Below are 15,339 nucleotides of genomic sequence, written 5' to 3'. Positions count from 1 at the left end.
CTCTCTGGCAATGACTAATATTATTACGATAAACAAAACTGTAATTCTAGATTTTTCTACAGTGTACAAAGCTAAAAATCTGTAAAAGTAATATTTTGTAACAAAAATAAATCTGCCCGGGAAATTTTTCAAATTGTTAAAAATTAATGTTGGGGTAACCAAAAGAGCACTAATTAATTATTTAAGTAAAACTGACAATAAATTATTTATTTTGAAATGTCTAAACTTTTACCAAAAAGCAGTTAGTGAAGCGTTTAAGACTTCCAATTGGAAACCTTTTTTTAAATAAAAATTTAAATTTTTTGAATAAAAACAATACTTTTAATGCCAATAATATATACAATTTAAAACCAATCATTGAAATTATGAAAATTGACATTAATTTTAATGTCCACATACTTGAAAATGAATACAAAAAAATTAAACTTTATTTAAAATTTGATGAAGCTCCTAATAATACTTATGATTTATGGACCCAAATAGCAGAAATTAAAAATTTCAACTAGTATTTGTTTAAAAACATTGTACAAGTGGATATTAATATCAAAAATGGATTTATGATATTGATGATACTCTGTAAAACACAAAGTACATTAATTTTAAAATTATTGTAAAATTTAATATTAGAAATTACTTAAAACAATCTCATAACATTATAAAAATTATAGAAAATCCATTTTTGAAGAAAGTTTGAAGTTGAATTTTTTTATTGAAATGTGATATCGTCGTTTTATTGTTTAGAAGAAAAAAAATTACATTTTAATATAAAGTTCATTTATGTTTAATTTTTATAAATATGAATTAAATTCTATATTTATTTATGAATAAATACTCCACTTTTTTATAATTACAGTATATAAATTAATTTTATTTATGTACAGTCCTGGCAACACTGTTGGAAAGGTTAAAATGGCGGCTTCAATCACTGACTAGAAAAATTGTATAGTACATTAGGACTATAATCGTATTGAAGTGTCTTTGTTAACAATTCTTAAATAAGGTAGATGTTTTTTTTGTTAAAAAATTTAATTAAAATATAAAAGGTAAATCGTGTTTTTTGATACGTAATATCGCTTCGATCTCTTAAATTAATAAATCGAATGACGTAATTTATATAAATCGTAGTAATAATTTTTGTAGTTAAATGAAGCGAATTAATTAAAGCAATATTTACGAACTCGCCAATAGAGGAAGAAAACATACTTTAATCGATATTTTCGATTGACGGATCAGGTTTATTTTAATAAGTAAGCGTGATTTGTCAGTTTTGTTTGTGCCACCTGTTTTTCGATTGAATGAGAACTGATAATACTGCACGCTTTATAAAGAAATGAATTACTAAATTAAAGAAATTCTACATCAAGGCAGTAACAGATTACGTTCTTTTGTGTTGCCCTAGCTTCAATTTTGTGATAAGGTCTTTTATGTAAAAGTGTTTTTTGATATTAAAAAGACAATAGATGTCTTGGTAATTACTTTTAAGTGATACACCAATGTTTTCTCTCTCTTAATTTTATTTACCGATTCCTTATCTAAAAAGAAGTTTTTTTAAACATTCACTAAATATTTAGAAGCGTATGATCTTCTTGCAATTAATTTTTTAGTCGTTTGAGATGATGAGGCCTTAGACACAAGCCTAGTGAGTCTATTGGGTAATCTGCCACTGTATCGAAAATGCTTTCCTACATTTTTGTGTGAAAATGATGAATATTATATTTTAACATATTAACTGCTGATTTGTAATTGAGTGAATTTCTCCTTAATGCCATTTTCTGAATTTGACATTTTGTTATTTATATATTGAATACTTACTTTACAACATTTACTTGTAAATAGCTATGGAAGTTATTTCATAGTTTGTGTGTGTGTTGTGTGTATATATAAAACTTTATATGGGCCAACTGTAAGATAACTTCATAATTTAGATAAAAACCAAATGTAATTAGATAATACAATAACAGAATATCTGACGTAGATTGATTGGATGAAATGCTTTATTATTCACTGCTATGAAAAACCATCAGATGACTAAACTAAATTACATTACATATTTTGAAAATACATTGTTTGTATATTCCATTCTATTGAATAATTGGGTTTTGCTTGTAAAAAGTGAGTGTGTCATTGGTTGTTTGATTGGAAATAAAATGCCAAGCATTGCAAAAAGAATTAGGACTGACGATGAACTTCATTATTTAGAGACTATACTCACTGAAAAAAGCATATTTGATCTCTACTATATTAGAAAGAATTGTCAAAAGAAAACACTAGATGTTATTTAGATGACTAAATGTGAAATTTTAAAACTTTTTATTTTTTACGTAAAATAAATACACCTAAGTGTTGTGGCAATTTTTGTATTCGATATTTGCCTGAAGGTATCTTTAGGCTACTGAAAGTACTAGTGAGCACCTTTATGCTCTAAATAGTTGCAAATAGTAACAACACTTAAGTGTATTTATTTTACATAGTTGAATGTAGGCATGAAGTGTAATTCATTTCATTTTATTATTTTTATTTTTTATCTTAACATTATTTTTTCATTATATATATAGAAAAAATAACGTTAAGATGAAAAATAAAAATAATAAAATGAAATGAATTATACTTCATGTTTACATATGCCTCTATATGCCTCTATATATATACTTATATAATTTTGAATTTTTAGGTATGGGTGTCCCAGCTTTCTTCCGATGGTTGAGTAAAAAATATCCAGGAATTATCACTCATTGCTATGAGGAAAAGGTAAACTTCATTGTTTGTTTTTGTATGATGATTAAAAAAAAGGCTGACTCTTGTTCATGAATAGGGAGGATGAGGCCTCACATATATATAGTAAAGTGCACTACAAATACAGATACTGTGAGAACTTTTCTACAGAAAATGAGGAATATTACAATTACAAAAAGCTGTAACTCTTGCAGACAAAAACAGTACACCATTAAACTTACACAATGTTGACCTGGATCTACAAAATGCATAGACACCATCAGGCAGTCTTGGGCTTGGAAAGAGCTCCACAGTAGACACCTCAACAATCTCAATCATGATCATATTGACAGAACTGTGTCAAACTGCTAGCTTACTCATGAATATCTCTTTGGAAAGATGAAAGGCTTCGTGATTGTCATACAAGACCAGGTCATAAGTACAGGAAATGTACTGACTACTTATAGTGATATTATTAAATAGCAAATATAATGTATCAAAAGCTTGCACACAAACACAAACTATTATACAGCCAGGAATCATACTACAGATACATGCATTAGATCAGTGGTTCTTAACCTTTTTATACTCGCAGCCCACCAAATATTTCATAATTTTTTTGTGACCCTATTTTTTTAATAATAATTTATATTTGTTAAATTATCTATAATAAATTGATTTTTTTATTATTGCTTTATTTTTTATATAATAAATGTAAATCATAACTTTATTATTTCATTATCTATTTAAATAACATTTGAACTTCACATTCGTTGATGATGAATTGTTTCACCTGTGATTAAGGTACCATGTTAGTATATTTTGAGTGTTGTTTTTTTCTACGACAATCTAAGGCAGTGATTCTTAACAGAGGGGCTGGGGCCCCTGGGTTCCATAAGAAGTTTGCCAGGGGCTGCCAAATTATGCAAAATTTCCTTCAGAATATAATAAAAAGAAAATTGTTTTTTTTTGGATCCAGAATTTTCTCTGTGGTTCCATGATAAATTTGTACCAGCTGTGAAGGAAGAACCGAAGAAAAAGAAACTTCCACTTAAAGCTATCCTCCTAATTGATAATGCTCCCAGTCATTCCTCTAACTTGTCTCTGAAATCAGGTGATGTACAAGCTGTCTTTCTCCCACCAAATGTGACAACTCTAATCCAACCTATGGATTGATTAGAGTTTTGGAATCAATTAAGCATTGCTATTGACATGCAATTCTTACGTTCCTATTGAATGAATGTGAAACTATTCTACTGAAGCTATGCTGAAGGCATGGAAAGCAATCAATATGCCTGATGTTTTCCAAACAGCAGAAGCATGGGATATTGTGGAGAGTACTACAATAGTGAAGTGTTGGAAAGAAGCATGGTCTTCAGTTGACACCGAGTTGGAGTCTGCATCGAGTGATACTGAGTAGTCAATTCAGAATCATTTCTAAACACTGTGTTCATTAATATGTTGTACAAGCTTTCAGGAAGAGAAGTTGATGAAGAAGACATTACTAATTGGTTGAATGAGGAATATTGTGGAATAGATCAGGCTTTAACAGATAAAGAAATCATCAAAAGTGTGCAGAATTTAAGTGACAAGGAATAGGACACCACAGAGGCAGAGAAAATGAAGTTTTCTCAGATTGCTGGTGCCAAAGCTGCTGACATTTTCCTGAAGTACATAATTCAACAACCAGACACATTCAGTATTGATGTAATGTTCATAAAGTGTTACGTGAAGATGCAACATTTCAATTGTGCTGTATTACATTTTAAATTTTTTTTACTGTATATGAATACTTGTCTCTTATTTGTTTTTTAAATACATGTGTACTACAGACAGTAAATATATAACATTAAATTTAAATTGACATTTTTTATCTCTCGGTAATCCAGCATTCCTCAGATTAGTAAGCGTCTACTGTGATTGAATGTTGAATTTTGAAAAACATTAGTATGGGAAAAACTGATATTGTAATAAATCTAATGCTTCTAGAAAGAACAAGCTAACAACATATGAGCATAAAGACAGTAATTTTTTCAATTATAACATTTTGAGTGATTTTTGTAATAGTTTTTTTAAATTTGTAACATATGAATTTGAATTAATAATTAATTTAAAATAAAAAAAATTGAGTTTAATAAATTGTAGGATTAAAAGTCTTGAAATAGGTTAATTATTTGACTAATAAATTGACTTTTATTTTTCAATAGCCTCAAGTTATAAATAATACAACAATACCAGTGGATAATTCGAAAGAAAATCCCAATCGAATAGAATTTGACAACCTGTATCTAGATTTAAATGGCATTATACATCCATGTTGTCATCCAGAAAATAAGTATATAAAAAATTAAAATTATATTTGAATTCTTTTAATTTTATTTACAATAATTTTCTAAATACTGAATATTATTAAAGGTATAGTAGTAGTGATATATAGAATTATATATCAATGTTAGAAATGAACAAATACTGGTGAAAATTGAATTCCCAGCACCAGGAAGGAGTTATACTAGGTAAATGAAAATTTCCCATAATATTTATCTACACGATTTATTACATTGATGTGGATTTCAAGAGTACAACTTATAAAATGCATGTGCAGCAGAAAGTTGAATGTCATCCATCACAATACCCACTGTAGTCACTGCTATGTTGAATGCATATGTCCACAGATGCATACATTTGATTATAGAAGTGTTGAATGATCATTACCCTGTGGATGGCATTCCACATCTGCTGCACTTGTATGGTTAGATCAGCAGTTGTTGTTGCTGATTGCAGATGATCCTGGATCCATCATTCAATCATCTCCCACATATGCTCTATCATGTGATGTTGCCAGCCAAGATAACATATTGATATCTCAAAGAACATGTTGGGTTGCAGCTGCAGTATGGGAACAAGCATTATTCTGTTGAAACATACTCTCTTTAATAATGTTCATGAATGGCAGAAGATCGATCACCATTCTGATGTAAATATTTGCTGTCATGGTGTTTGGAATAACCACCAGGGTGGTGGTTATCTCAAACATTATAACAGGGGTCCATTGTCATAAGAAATCTCTCCCCAGATCATAATGCCTAGGGTTGGATTGGTATGCCAACTATGGATGCTACTTGCCAACAGATATTCTTAGGCCTTCTCTTGATCTGTGTAAGTCCATTACTAGTACTAAGGCAGAAAGAGTTCTCATCTGTGAGTACCACAGAATTCTATTATGCTCCCCAATGGGCTTTTGTGCATCATCATTGAAGATGCATCTGAAGGTGAGCAGGAGTAAGTGGCAAACATGCTATAGGATGCCTGGAGCAGAAGCCACCTTTCAGTTCTTGTGATGCCACTGCTGCTTGAATTTCCACTGTAGGTGCCTTCCAATCCACCATGGATATCCTGCATATGTGCTGATCTTCTCTTACCAAAGTCCAGTCCCCTAGGAGTAGTACCTTCCCTGGACCATTGATGCCAATAGCGGTACACAGTGGACACATTTTGACTAATTTTTTCTAAATGAAAATCTATACTCTTGAAGACCTAACACATGACCTCATTCAAATGGGGTTAATTGCTGATATGTACTGTACTTCATTGTTGTCTTTGAGGCATTCTGTATATTGTAGCTAATATCACCATAGCTTTTCAGTGACACTAATGCTTAGAAACAACTTCAGACGTATCTAATTTCCTATTACTATGATATTGAATATGCAATTTGTGACTTGTGAGATAGAAACTGATATTAAAGTAATAAATCGTAGCTCAGATTCATGAATGTCTTGTAAGATACAACATAATATCTCTCCAATAACTTAAAGTTACCAGAAACTAACAATATTATACATTTGATATTCACAAAATATGTTATGATAAAACAGAAGCGATTGGTAACAAGAACATGTCTTATGACATCACAAATGACCACTTCTGTTTTAATAGAACCAATAGGAGGATGTTTGTTAGTGACATATTTTCAGAATTTTCTTGCATCACTTGCTTGCAATATCTGAAGAAAATAACATTTTATTTTGTTAGAATTAAAACAGGTAGGGATTATTCTTAGGTAAATTACTTCTATGTGTAATAGTATAGATAGTACTGAAAACTGTAGCCAATCTAGGTGTGGAACAAAATTACTCAAAATTGATACTGGAGAAATATTGAAGAAATTTTAAAGAAAATGACAAACTAATAGTTTTTTAGTTAAAAAAAAAGAAAGATAACATTAAATTATAATAAATGAAATTTTTTCATGTGACATTTTATAAAAAAATTTAATTCCACCATGAGGAAGCCTCTCAATTTTTTTGACATATAACATCTTAGAAGTTTTGAATCAGAAATATTTGAAGGAAACAATTGGGAAAAGCAATTGACTCTATTATTTATTGACAGAGCCAAATACTCAGACACCACCTTTCCCATTATATTGGCTTATGAGAGCTATTAGACATCGTAGTGTTTATGAGGCTTTTTACAATATCATAGCTTATGATGTGCTTTGTGCTATGCATCTGGCAATGTATGAATTTTGTCATAACTTATGATATGAGGTGTTCATGAATCTGTGCGTAAATATTCTGTGTAATTTTTGTTCATTTAGTATAACTCCTCCTTGGTGTTGGGATTTCAATTTCTCTCAGTGTATTCAAGTTTTCGTTTGTTTAATATATTTTTAATTGAATTGTATATAAAAAATTAGTTATTATACAAAATAATTTAAACATGAATTCATAGGTGTTGAATTTTATGGAAAAATTTTTATTCTGATTTATGGGAATGAAAGAGGCCTTAAAATATTCTAAATGAAATTGTTTAAGATAATTGTAATTGTAATTCAAGATAACAAAATAATTGTATCAATTACTTCATTTTAAGGGTATTATCTAATGATTTTATTTATTTTAATCTTACATTTATGTATTTGAAATTAAAAAGGAGTTTTGATGTTTTTAAGATATTTTTTGATTATTACAGAACTGTCATCTATATATTTATTATTTTTAAAATGTTTTTAATTTTATATGAATTATATTTCATTGGCAAGATTTTAGTAGCATTTCATTCAGAAATCTAGTTATAAGTTTTACATGTTTACTATCTGTTCCATTCATAAATCATTGATAAAAATTAAATTCTAAATGTTTCTTGCATAGAATGAAATTAGAGGTAATAAACTTCTAAATATTTTTCCTGAATACAATTATATTTGTTAATAATAGTTATTTTAAAATTAATAGATAGATTTTAATTTATTTATATTATTTTTAAAAAATACATTTATGATAATTAGTTCATTCTTAAGTTTTTGTTGGAATATTCATCATATATTCATAAACTGTTATAAATATATATAGTACTAATAAAAAAGCTGTCATCTGTGTGTGTATGTGTGAATTCCTTATAACTCTGACAATTTTTATCTAATTCATATGAAATTTTGGTTATATTTGTTTTATGATCTGATGGAAAGTATAGGCTACTTATTTTGCAAAAATATTAGCTATAAAATAAACATTTTATTGATTTCGGATCAGTGATTGCACTTATGTTGCAGTGACGTTCATGCTTAACAAGGAAATTCCCCTTAAGTTGCATTTTTAAATATTTTGGCAAATGACATTTTAAACATACTTCATTAAATTTAAACTTTATAAAAGGTAGCCTCATCATGTCACTTTTATAAAAATTTTTAAAAAATCTTTCCATAGTGATCATGTGATGTTCTATTATCCATTCGAAAGTAACAATCTAACGAGCCCATTATTTAGAAAATGTTATTGCTTTTCTAACTACTGTACCTGTACATATGATTTATCAATGTGGAATTAAGAAATGGCTTTATCAAGGCTGCAGAAACAGCATCACAACGTCAATTGCCAAAACAATATTAAGGTGTCTATTACTAAAGGAAGATCTTTTCAAAGACAATAGAGTGTTTACTCAGAATTTAGTGTATAAAGTAATTTTATAAAGAAAGATTTTAATATTTTTATATAAAGGTCTAAATCTGTTTGTGTGTGTAAGTGAATTTTCTATAACTCTACTTTTTTTGTCCACTTCAGGTGAAATTTTGTTTTGTTGCCCTTTATGTTACAACAGATAGTATAAACTACTAAATTTGTAAAAATATTAACAACTCTTGAATTTCTTGAAATCTGTACTCTTCTCAATTCTTCAATCTCTGCTTTCTCATAAAAAATATTCCATCATGCTTGATGTGGAAATTTCTAGTACAGTCAATTCTGCTTAATTGGGACACATTGGGACTAATCCATTTTGGCCCAATTAAGCGGCTGCCCCAATTAAACAAACTAATAATAAATTCTAAAACAAAATATGTAATACATAGTTAAATAAATAAGTAGGTAAAAAATAATATTTAGGTACCTATTTTAATGCTTTATTAAACCAAAATACAGAAAATATTTGTACTATAAATTTTCCAGACTCATGACGATAGATAACTGATTTGCATCATGCTCGTGTTACCAAATATTAGTAATGACATACACAAGGGTTGACCATTCAATCCATTCCTGATTGAACAATCTTTTCTTTTTTCCCTTTTTAGTTAGAATGTGTCTGGGTCTGTCCAAAAGTCACCTCACAGCCTTTCTTTGAGCACAGTTTCTTTTACTTGGAGATGGGCCACTTTGGTGGGAGCATTTGTAGAATCTGGCAGTTCTGGATGCTGGTCCCAATGATTGGATGGCTGCTGTTCGAGTCTAGACATAAACATGCCCATAACACCTTCCAAGGGAACTCTAGCTGTCTTCCAACTTGGTAGAGACCTCAAAAAATTGTCTGGGGGGGTTTGGTCCCTTTGCTTTTAAGGGGATCGTCCGGTCCAATTCGGAGAAGGGTCAGTAGCATGCATTCAGGTCTGTCTCAGACAGGATCCCAGTGTGATACATCCCATTATACTGACCCCCTCCAGAAAAATCAAGCTGCCTGAGCAAAAGACAAAATTGCTTTGTCTCCGCTAATCGTTAGGCCTACACAACATTAATGTATGTAGTGTTGACATATTTTTAGAAGATCCATAAAAAATATCAAAAATTGCTAAATTCCTTTTCTGCTACTGTCCCTATTAAGCAAAAAGTTGCCCCAATTAAGTGTTTAAATTATGTATTAATTTATTAGTTTGGTTTCTGTTCTTTTGAAATTTGGCCCAATAAAGCAGCCTCTCCAATTAACCAGTGGCCCAATTAAATGGAATCGACTGTTTATTTATACCAGTTTATGAATAATTTGTAAACTGTGTTATCAATAACAATCTATTTTGTTTTATTCTTCAAAGACTTCTACATGAAAAGAAAATTAAACTGATGTATTTGTAAGAATACTCTGATTTTTCTAATATAAGTGGTATGTGATTATTGCATTGATGAAGTTTTGATGAAATTTATCAATAACTAACAAAACAGCAATTGAAAGTAATCATCTAGAATTAAAACAATCAGAATATGGAAAATAACCTATGACATTCTAGATCAGATGCATATTTTTAACAAGATAAATTTCATTTTTTGTAACATATTGCAATTATTTTAAACTTATTGAATTGTGAGGAAGGTATGAATTTTCTGTCTTATTTATTTCAAATATCTGTTTTAGTACAAATCATTATTTTTTTATTAAAAAAAAAGTGTGGAATTTACATGAATCATTATTTTTTGAGTCATAATTTTATATTTTCGTTTTATTAATAAATTCAATTTTGCTTTGAAGAAAACTTAAGAAGATTGCAGTGTAACTCAGAGAATAATAATTGTTGGTGTGAGAATCCCCCTTTACCTCCTTTGCCCCCTTCACCCCCTTTTATTTAAATCAAATATAATATTTTTACAATTTAATAATTTGTTTAACTTTTTCAAATGTTGCTGTGGATGTTTCTGTTTGGAAGTTTCTTGTCAATTAGAAAGGGAAGTTTGATTGACCTTTCATTTTCATACTCCCTACGTGAATTAATGTCGTTGTTGGCTTTAAATAGAATACTGTTGTAAAATAAATGACCCTCTCTGTATAGAGCCTTTATATGTTCCAAAATATGTAAGAAATGAGCTGGAGAAACACTGAATTAAGTCAATCAACTTTGAGAGAAAGAAGGGAAGGAATTTCACCCCCTTCCTTTTAAAAGGAAATTAACTTTCCTTTCTGCTGAGTCTTTATTTCCAAATCTTAATGTCATCGGAGGGATTTAACCACTTTTTTTACTCGTTCCAAACAAATGATGTATGAAAATTACCAAGATTCGATTGGATACAGATGGAGAATATTATCAAAATGTGCACCTAAATCCCAGAGTTAGCCACAAGCCTCCCAGAGAAAGAGTACGTATCAACCAGCTTCTCTAGGAGTTCGCTGTAAGCTTTCACCCATAGAAGGATGTAAACTAGAAGTACTCCACATATATTTGGGTTGGAGTTAGCCACAAGTACCAGAGAGAAAGAGTACATGTTAAAAGACTTCTCCATTCTGAGAGTTCACCTAGATATCACCGAAGCATCTGTCTCTCTCAAGAAGACTAGTAGGGTTCTCAGATATCTGTTCAGGTGAAGATGAATTCACATAAAGGCATGCCATAAACTACATAGAGATCTACAAACTCCAAAAGGAAAAGTGAGTCTTCTCTCTTCAAGTTTATCAACTTAGCATATAAGCGAAATACAGAACTTTCCGAACTTTGATTGAAGGCAATGAGTCCACCAAAGTATAGAGGTCGTATGTCAATTAATCTCATGTGTAAACTCTCTCGCATGTGTAGCCTGTAAGATAGATGTTAGTATGTAAGTTAGATTTTGGTTATTATCCTTATTCGCTCGCGCATAACTCTACGTGATAGATAATAGACGTAAGGTAGGAAGATTTGAATTTAAGTATAGCTTAATCGATATCTGTAATCCAGATCTATTATATGTACTTTAATTTGTAGCATTTATTTTTGTTTTAATCAAATTTATTTTGTTGTTGTTAAATTGGAGTACTATCTGACTCAATATCCACCTGCATCTGTTCCAACTTACTTGCGTTCCCTCCCACTCAAAATTCTGCGAGATAAATATTAGCGCGTTAACTTACTATAAAAATACTTTGGTTAACTGGTGTCAGGAAAACAACTTACAGGGGATCCTTGCAGACCCTTGTTCAACTAAATCTAGGAAGCCGTTGCATTTTGACAACTAAGAACTTGTTAAAAAGTAAAAGTTTTCCGATTAAGTGGTAGAAGAATCATAACGTTATTCCCTACCCCCAGTTGCAATCTCATATTAATAAATAATAATACAAATGGAAACCATTATAATAGATTTCTTTCTAATGTATTAACTTTATTGAATTTAATTGAACTGTATTGAATTGATTTTTCACTTTAAATTTCATTATGCAGAAGTTGAATATATCATAGTTTTTTGCATATAAAAGGAGAAAATTGTCTTGAGAAGTGTACTTTTTGTATTAAAATTTAGAATAGAAAATTCACAAAATGTAACGTTTTTCATACTTTTTTCTTCAAGATAAATGAACTAAGAGTTTATTTTATGAAATTCATTATTTTAAATTAGTAGGAATACATTGACTCTAAATATTATATACTATTTCAGTGTAATATTCTAAAAATTATTGAATTTTTTTCCATGTAAAACTGAAGATGGCATCATAAGTTAAAATAATCTCATTGCTTGCAGTTTTTTAATAAATTTATTTCATTTATATTTAAAACATATATTTTTTAAAATTTTTATTTAAGTTAATAAAATTGAATGTTATTACTGTTTGTAAAAGTTAATTGCAGATGTTGTTAACATAATTATTTTTAACAATTACTGTATATTTTAAATTAAAATTAATTATTATGAATCTATTTCAGACCTGCACCTGAGAATGAAGATGAGATGATGGTTGCAATTTTTGCATACATAGATCGAATATTTACTATAGTAAGACCTCGTCGTTTACTTTATATGGCAATAGATGGTGTGGTAAGTAATGATGTGATTTATGTATGTATAAAAGATATTTGTTCCACTATTGCATAATTTTTGAATAAGTTATTTGGGTTGTGTAATACTATAAGTTGAGAATGTTTTCATTCTTAAATTTCTTTTATTGATAAATAAGTGTGAGAATGGGGATTCTGGGTTAATCCCTTTTCCAGATACAGGATGGTAAATATTAAAATTAAAGAAAATTAGTAGATCTTTCTTTGTCTGTCCTGACACCACTTAGTCGAGTTTGTGGACTAAGATGCAATGAATTTAATTATCTTCTGAGTGGCTGAAGATATAATAACTTGACCAAATATCAGGAGGATTTGTCTTTAATGTTAACAACATTGGTTTCATTGGTTAGTTGAAATATGTAGGTTGATGATGGAGTTAGGCATTAAATTAAGCTAAACGACAGTTTAGAATAACTATTTACTCGTTTAACTAAAATTGATATTAATGCATAATACAATACAAAAGTATTGTATTATGCATTAATACAATACAATACAATGCATAATACAATACAAAAGTATTGTATTATGCATTGTTATTGTTAATTAATTGTTGTTTAGAAATTATTGGTTGCCTTAATAAACATATTTCTCTTAGTAACAAAAAAAATTTTTTAACTTTTGCTAACTTCTGGAACTTGCCCCTATGTTTTGCATTAGTCCTTTGTTTTGTATAAAGCATGGATTCTCATAACACAACACCTTTTTGGAACATAACTGCTGTGTTATATGAGGGATACCTGTACTACTTAGTCATGTTAAATCATAATAACAGTACAATATTACCAGCAAGCTGAAATATCTATACTTTCTCACATTTAATAAAATAAATTTTTTAATTATTGAGGGAAAGTTATTAGGCATTATGAGAAAATAATTTCTCATGAAATTCAAATAACAATCTGTCATTTTTAAATTCTTAGATAGATAAATTCTTTCCCAGCAAACAAATGTTGTAATTATTATATTGTTATTGTTTTCACAGATTGATAACATAAATGATGAATTTCATAGAGATTGATTATAAATAAAATTATTAAGACTAATTTCTATAAACAAATTTTGTTCACATTTTATATCATTTATTTTACTTAAATAGGAATGGATATAAAATGACGAAACTTTGTAGTGATAATGATAGACAAATTTCATCTCTTGTCTAATGTCTTATTTTCTTAATGAATTTACTATTTGAAAAATTGTTATAAAGATAAAAAAAATCTTTAACAAATAAAATATGAAAATGCTCATATCTACAAATCAAGAGATATAAGAATGATATATAAATAGTATGACAGTTATGTTATTTGCAGAAAGTAAAAGTTTAGAAAGAAATTCTCATAAAATTAAATATTTTGGATTAAATAAAAACTTGTTATTTGTTATAATATTTTCTCTTTTAGGCACCTCGAGCAAAAATGAATCAGCAGAGATCACGTCGTTTCCGTGCTGCAAAGGAAAGTATTGAGAAAGCTGAAGAAATTAAAACAATTAGAGAAGAGTTAGAAAAAAAGGGAGCTAAATTACCTGAAGCAAAAAAGAAAGAACAACATTTTGATAGTAATTGCATTACACCAGTAAGTTTGTTTAATAATAATAATCTATTCAAAACAACTTTTATAAAATATGACATGGTAAATTTTTTATTCCTTATTTAATAATTGAAGACAATAATATAATAGTCTCAAAACTTAAAACAGTGTAACAGGAATATCAATGTAAATGAAATGATCTGATAAGGAATTACTTAATAATTAAATAATTAATGTGCAGATGTGAAGAAATATAATAATTATATCATTTAACCAAAACTAAAATAATAAGATAAAGAAATAATACTCTAAAACTTGACTATAGGCTCTCCTCATATATAAGCTGCAAAATCAAAAGTTGTAAAGGAATGTAAACTTTTTTATGGATAAGTCACTTTTGTATATATGTTACCGGCAAAACCTGATTTTATGCCAAACTAGTTTGGCGTAAGCATGTCAGGCCAAACTAGTTTAGAATTATTATTCAAGTATATTAATGGTTAAATATATTAATGGTTAATTTAAGTTCATCATAAAACACAAATAAGTTCATTTTTAATTTTAGTTTGATTTTAAAAGTTATTTTTATTATTTCCTTTGAATTTTTGAATATATTTTCGAAAGTTAATTACCTTTAAAAGTGCATGGATTAATAAAAAAAAAAAAAAAAAATACAAACTGATAAGTACTGATTAGCTTATTTTTATTTTATAGTTTTGTGCAAGTGTTGTGTCACTTCTAATCAATACCGTTTTTGGTTAATGTTACCCTAGGTATCGAAGATGGCGGCTCCTCTCTGATTCTAGCGATCAGAAGACAGGGAACAGTGGGGAACTAACCTAACCTAACCTATTCTAATAATTTGGTTGCTAATAATTATGGTAATTTATTAGAATAGGTTAGGTTAGGTTAGAATGTGCGTCCCCACTGTTCCCTGTCTTCTGATCGCTGGAATTGGAGATGAGCTGCCACCTTCGATATCTAGGGTAACATTAACCCTGTTTTTTACAATTAAGTAGACTATGTTTGAATAAATATTGTTCATCTAATTGATTGCCTTTTAATTTTATTTTAACCATTAATATACTTGAATAA

General features: G+C 28.9%; 1 protein-coding gene across 1 annotated transcript in view; it reads left to right on the top strand.

The window, feature by feature from the left end:
- Positions 1 to 885: 885 nt before the first annotated feature.
- The window catches only part of Rat1 (5'-3' exoribonuclease 2 Rat1), a 97,052-nt gene continuing 82,598 nt past the window's right edge, over positions 886 to 15,339 (top strand). The window contains exons 1-5 of the mRNA XM_067263905.1: positions 886 to 1,000; positions 2,672 to 2,748; positions 4,920 to 5,047; positions 12,581 to 12,692; positions 14,116 to 14,289. Of these exons, the coding sequence (XP_067120006.1) occupies positions 2,674 to 2,748; positions 4,920 to 5,047; positions 12,581 to 12,692; positions 14,116 to 14,289 (489 nt within the window). The 5' untranslated portion in view covers positions 886 to 1,000; positions 2,672 to 2,673. The remainder of the gene's footprint in view (positions 1,001 to 2,671; positions 2,749 to 4,919; positions 5,048 to 12,580; positions 12,693 to 14,115; positions 14,290 to 15,339) is intronic.

The sequence above is a fragment of the Centruroides vittatus genome, unplaced genomic scaffold (genome assembly GCF_030686945.1).
Source record: "Centruroides vittatus isolate TY-2023 unplaced genomic scaffold, ASM3068694v2 contig_18, whole genome shotgun sequence".
Classification (NCBI taxonomy): Eukaryota; Metazoa; Arthropoda; class Arachnida; order Scorpiones; family Buthidae; genus Centruroides; species Centruroides vittatus.
The sequence above is the reverse complement of the archived record's forward strand: the minus strand, read 5'-3'. Positions and strand labels throughout refer to the sequence as shown.